This window comes from Mandrillus leucophaeus, unplaced genomic scaffold (assembly GCF_000951045.1).
Source record: "Mandrillus leucophaeus isolate KB7577 unplaced genomic scaffold, Mleu.le_1.0 Scaffold28, whole genome shotgun sequence".
NCBI classification, from domain to species: Eukaryota; Metazoa; Chordata; class Mammalia; order Primates; family Cercopithecidae; genus Mandrillus; species Mandrillus leucophaeus.
Genome location: NW_012102920.1, coordinates 1,662,506 through 1,668,562, shown reverse-complemented (window position 1 = coordinate 1,668,562; position 6,057 = coordinate 1,662,506). Strand labels below are relative to the sequence as shown.

General features: G+C 51.6%; 1 protein-coding gene across 1 annotated transcript in view; it reads left to right on the top strand.

The window, feature by feature from the left end:
* The window catches only part of SNAPC4 (small nuclear RNA activating complex, polypeptide 4, 190kDa), a 26,959-nt gene that overhangs the window by 12,718 nt on the left and 8,184 nt on the right, over nucleotides 1-6,057 (top strand). Inside the window, exons 11-15 of the mRNA XM_011985075.1 lie at nucleotides 721-868; nucleotides 1,524-1,630; nucleotides 1,778-1,872; nucleotides 5,064-5,158; nucleotides 5,866-5,945. Of these exons, the coding sequence (XP_011840465.1) occupies nucleotides 721-868; nucleotides 1,524-1,630; nucleotides 1,778-1,872; nucleotides 5,064-5,158; nucleotides 5,866-5,945 (525 nt within the window). The remainder of the gene's footprint in view (nucleotides 1-720; nucleotides 869-1,523; nucleotides 1,631-1,777; nucleotides 1,873-5,063; nucleotides 5,159-5,865; nucleotides 5,946-6,057) is intronic.

Below are 6,057 nucleotides of genomic sequence, written 5' to 3'. Positions count from 1 at the left end.
TGCCTAGCCCTGCGCGCCCTCTGCCACCCGCAGCTCACTTTCAGAGAACAGGGTTCAGGTAACACTCATCAGCTCTTGGAAAACCCCTTCCCATAAGGAGATGCATGAGGAAAAGATCTGGGCAGGTGGTCCACCGTGCGGACTGAGGGTGGATTTGCTGAGCTGAGCCATGCAGGGAAGCTGGGAGAGTCATTTTGAGGCACTCCCTTCTGAGGGCGTCTCCTGAGACATGGACACCACACCAAGGGCTGTCCTGTACCTCCTCTACCCCACACCCCTCAGCTGCGAGATACCCTAGAGCTCGAGAAGGGAGAGAAGGTGCTAGCAGCTGCATTTAAAGAACATGCCACACACAGAGCAGTGCATCTCCCAGCCCTTGCCAAGCTGGGAGTTTCTGTTGAGTGAGTTGCAATGTGGTTTTGGAGTCGTATCAGTTACCTACTGTGAATATTTTTTTTTAATATTTTCTTAAGTGAAGGTTTGATTCCTCTCTCACCTGGTCCTTCTTGGTCCTGTTTAGTGAGTGTAGTGTGTTCTTACCGTTACCGTGGGGTGCTCTCCATCAGCCCACAGGAGTCTGGGAGGAGGAGAACTGGAGTCTGCAGAAGGGTCACTCCAGTAGCTCACAGGCCCATCTGTGCCCTGGGGCACTCTCAGAGCCAGATCTGGACATCCTGCCGCACAGTAACACTCATTTGCTTTTGTTTGGGACTTGGGAAGACCAGCCGCAGCGCCTTCCAGTGCCTGCAGAAATTCCAGCAGCGGAACAAAGCTCTGAAACGCAAGGAGTGGACGGAGGAGGAGGACCGCATGCTCACGCAGCTGGTGCAGGAGATGCGTGTTGGCAGCCACATCCCCTACCGCAGAAGTGAGGCCCCTCCGCCCCGACGGCTCTCAGGCTGTCACAGGGCCCCGCATCAGGACACTGGAGGCTTGCAGGGAAAATTCACAGAGGCAACAAGACAGGCGAGGGCTTAGACAGTCCTGGCTATTCCACAGTTCGCTTCTTGGTGACTAAAGTGACTCTTTTTTTTTATTTTTATTTTTTGAGATGGAGTTTTGCTCTTGTTGCCCAGGATGGAGTACAATGCCATGATCTTGGCTCACCGCAACCTCCGCCTCCCGGGTTCAAGCGATTCTCGTGCCTCAGCCTCCCAAGTAGCTGGGATTACAGGCATGCACTGCTATGCCTAGCTAATTTTGTGTTTTTAGTAGAGACGGGGTTTCTCCATGTTGGTCAGGCTGGTCTCGAACTCCTGACCTTAGGTGATCTGCTGGCCTCTGCCTCCCAAAGTGCTGGGATTACAGGCATGACGCCACTGCGCCTGGCCAAAGTAACTCTTTTCTGTGTGACCCATCTGGAGGGTGGGTGTCTCGGCCCCACGGAACCCTCTTGTCCTTAGCTGTCTACCGAACAGAGGGTGGGTGTCTCAGCCCCACAGGACCCCTGTGTCCCTAGCTGTCTACTGTATGGAGGGTGTGTGTCTCGGCCTCACAGGACCTCCCTGTCCCTCTGCCTCCAGTTGTCTACTATATGGAAGGGAGAGACTCCATGCAGCTGATTTACCGATGGACCAAGAGCTTGGACCCCGGCCTGAAGAAGGGGAACTGGGACCCGGAGGAAGACGCTGTAAGTGTGCAGGCCCTAGGAGAGCTGGGCTCTGGGAGGGTAACGCGGCTGTGCTCAGCGGTGGTCCTTTCTCTGACTGGGTTCGGGGTGGGGAGGCTGTGGCCGTTCCTACAGAGGCTTCACTTGTCTGCCTGTCCCTTCCTGCAGAAGTTGCTTCAAGCCGTTGCCAAATACGGGGAGCAGGATTGGTTTAAAATCCGGGAAGAGGTGCCAGGTAGGAGCGATGCCCAGTGCCGAGATCGGTGAGTCGCACAGCGCTGGGTGAGGGAGGGGCTGGTGTGGGTCCGTGGCGAGGTTCACTCTCATGTAGGCTGTGGGCAGGCTGGGCGACGGCGGCCAGAAGTGATTTGCTGTCACAAGAGCAGGGCGCGGCCTGTGGGTGCTTGGTGTGCCAGGGTTGGCCCAGATAAGCTATTTTTTCCAACCCTGACTTCTTTATTGCTTGTTTGCCCAGAGCAAGGCACAGGCTCCACTTGAGACAACTCCCTGGGCGGCTTTTCCTAACCCTTGTTGTCTGATTTCTCTCAGACTGCGGATGGTCAGGACCCCTGGCAGACAGCTGCAGCTCCCTCCTTTTCCTGCTTGTTGTCCTTTCTTTTTTTTTTTTTTTTTTTTTTTTGAGACGGAGTCTCGCTCTGTCGCCCAGGCTGGAGTGCAGTGGCCGGATCTCAGCTCACTGCAAGCTCCGCCTCCCGGGTTCACGCCATTCTCCTGCCTCAGCCTCCCGAGTAGCTGGGACTACAGGCGCCCGCCACCTCGCCCGGCTAAGTTTTTGTATTTTTTAGTAGAGATGGGGTTTCACCGTGTCAGCCAGGATGATCTCGATCTCCTGACCTCGTGATCCGCCTGTCTTGGCCTCCCAAAGTGCTGGGATTACAGGCTTGAGCCACCGCGCCCGGCTTGTTGTCCTTTCAAAAGCAGCTTTATGGAGATAATTCACACAGCATGCAGTGCGTTCATTTAAAGTGTATAGTTCAGAAGCTGGGTGCAGTGGCTCACGCCTGTAATCCCAGTACTTTGGGAGGCCAAGGCAGGTGGATCACTTGAGGCCAGGTCAACATGGCAAAACCCTGTCTCTACTCAAAATACAAACATTAAGTGGGCATGGTAGCAGGCACCTGTAATCCCAGCTACTTGGGAGGCTGAGGCAGAAGAATCACTTGAGCCTGGGAGGCGGATGTTGAAGTAAGCTGAGATTGCGCCGCAGCACTCCAGCCTGGGTGACAGAGCAAGACTCTGTCTCAAGAAAATACAAATTAATTAATTAATTAAAATGAAGTGTAGAAGGCCGGGTTCAGGGGCTCACGCCTGTAATCCCAACACTTTGGGAGGCCGAGGCCAGCGGATCACCTGAGGTCAGGAGTTTGAGACCAGCCTGACCAACAAGGAGAAACCCCGTTTCTACTAAAAATACAAAATTAGCCGGGCGTGGTGGCGCATGCCAGTAATCGCAGCTCCTCGAGAGGCGGAGGCAGGAGAATCTCTTGAAACTGGGAGGCGGAGGTTGTAGTGAGCCAAGATCACGCCATTGCACTCCAGCCTGGGCGACAAGAGTGAAATTCCATCTCAAAACAAAATGAAGTGTAGAGGTCAGTGGTTTTTAGTATTTAGTATTCATTGAGCTGTGCAGCCATCATCACAATCAATTGTAAAACATTTCATCACCCCAAAAAGAAAGCCGTTCAACAACGAAAACAACCCAATCTAAACGCGGGCAAAGAACTTGAGTGGCCGTCTCTCCAAAGACATGCACAGATGGCCAGTGAGCATGTGCAGTGACGCCCGGCGTCTTGAGTCATTAGGGAAGTGCAAGTCAAAACCACACACACGTTGGCATGGCTGTTAATTTTTTTTAAAAAAGTCACTGTGTTGGCAAGGATGTCGAGAAATTGAAACCTTTGCGCATTGTAGAATGGTCCAGCCTCTGTGGAAAGCATGGCAGTTCCTCAGAGAGTTAAACGTAGAATTACACCCCCAAGACTGATAAGCATAAAACCCAAAAGAATTGAAAGTAGGAACTCAGATACAACAATGTCCACAGCAGCAGCATTCACAACAGTAAAAGGCGGGACACAGCCCAAGTGTTCATCAGCAGATGAGTGGAAAACAACATTTGCATACAAGGGAATATTATTCAGCCTTAAAAAGGGGTTGGCAGGACTCGGTGCCTCACGCCTATAATCCCAGCACTTTGGGAGGCCAAGGCGGACAGATCACGAGGTCAGGAGTTCAAGACCAGCCCGGCCAATATGGTAAAACCCTGTCTCTGCTAAAAATACAAAAACTAGCCACGCATGGTGGTGGGCACCTGTAATCCCAGCTACTCAGGAGGCTGAGGCAGGAGAATCGCTTGAACCTGGGAGGCAGAGCATGCAGTGAGCCGAGATCACGCCACACTGCACTCCAGCCTGAGCTACAGAGTGAGACTCCGTCTCAAAAAAAAAAAAGGAGCGGGATTCTCATATATATAACCACATTTCTGTAAATTTTGGTACAATGTGGATGAACCCTGAAAGCATTCTGAACATTCGCTTGCACTTTTTTACATAGATATCTGTTCATTTTTCTCAACTGTATCCTGTGAGGGAAATTGCTGGGGCAGTGGTAACGCTGTTTTTAACCTTTTGAGGAATGACCAGACTGTTTTCCAAGGGGCTGAACCATTCCGTATTCCCACTAGCAACCTATGAAGGCTCTGGTTTTCCACACTGTCACCAGCACTTGTGATCTGTGATTCTAGCCATCCTAGCAGGCGTGAAGTGGCGTCTCGTGGTTTTGACGTGCGCTTCCCTGTGGGTGATGTTAGCGGGCGTGAAGTGGCGTCTCGTGGTTTTGACGTGCGCTTCCCTGTGGGTGATGTTAGCGGGCGTGAAGTGGCGTCTCGTGGTTTTGACGTGCGCTTCCCTGTGGGTGATGTTAGTGTGAAGTGGCGTCTCGTGGTTTTGACGTGCGCTTCCCTGTGGGTGATGTTAGTGGGTGTGAAGTGGCGTCTCGTGGTTTTGACGTGTGCTTCCCTGTCTGTGGCCGATGTGGAGGCTCTTTTCATGTGGTTGGTGACTGTTCATAGAAATAGATTTTTAGAGAAGTGTCTCTTTAAGTCCTTTGCCCATTTTTAACGTTACTTGTCTTGGTATTACTGACTTGTAAGAGTTCTTTGTATGTTTCGGATACAAGTCCTTTACCGGACACGTGATTTGCAAACGTTCTCTCCCAGCCTGTACGTGGTCTGCCTACTTTTTTGATGGTGCCCTTTGAGACACAAAAGCTTTACTTTTGATGAAGTCCACTTTCTCTATCGTTTTCTTTTGTTGATTGCACCTTTAGTGTCGTATCCAAGAAACCACTTTAGTGTCGTATCCAAGAAGAAGCTTGGGGCAGCGGTGGGTAGCATCTTAGCATCTAAAATGTTCTTTGCTTTTCATGTGACTTTCAGGTATCTCAGGAGATTACACTTCAGCTTGAAAAAGGGACGGTGGAATTTGAAAGAAGAGGAACAGTTAATTGAATTAATAGGAAAATACGGTGTTGGTAAGTTGTTGATAGTTTGTTCTTCTAGTTTCTTTTTTTTGTTGTTTTTTGTTTCTTGGAAAAGAGATCAAGATAAAGACAGAGCAAGCTCTGTCGTCCAGGCTGGGGTGTGGTGGCGCGACTATAGCCCACTGCAGCCTCAAACTTTTGGGCTCAAGCCATCCTCCTGCCTCAGCCTCCCAAGTAGCTGGAACTGCAGGTGTGTGCCAGCACACCCAGTGAGCTGTGTTTTATAGCTAAGTCTTTGCTTATATTTGCAATGTCTCCTTAGAGTAAATCCTAGCTGTGGTATTGCCATGTTCAAGGACACACCAGATAGTACAGCTCTGCCCTGTGAGAGCAGCACCCGTGCTTCTCCCGCTGTCCTGCACTGTGTGAAGAGCGTGAATCGTGGGAGATGGCTGGTGTGGAAGCCTTGGGGGGAGCAGATACGTGAGGGCTGCGTGTGCTTAGGGACGATTCTCCTTCTCAGTTACACGTTTGGCAGAACTTTCCTAAGGGGCTGAGCATCCAGTGAGAATCAGATGCTGCCAAATTGTCGGTGCCCAATGTGCCCGACATGCTTGACCCCTGGTTCTTGCCCAGCGTGAGGGTGCACCGGAGGCCCCACTCTGATGGGGCCCACAGCAAGTCTCCTGGGGAACAGCCAGCCTGTCTTGGGAAAGAATCTTTGGATGAAGCCATTTCATGGGGTTTGGCTTTTGTAGGTCACTGGGCAAAAATAGCTTCTGAACTGCCCCATCGGTCTGGCTCCCAGTGTCTGAGCAAGTGGAAGATCATGATGGGGGTGAGCCGTTCGCTCTTTCCTTGTCTGAAACCAGATAACAGCCTGGTCGACGGGGGTCCAGCAGGCAGGAGGAGGGGAGGGAGGTGGCGGGCAGGGAGACAGGAGCGGGTGG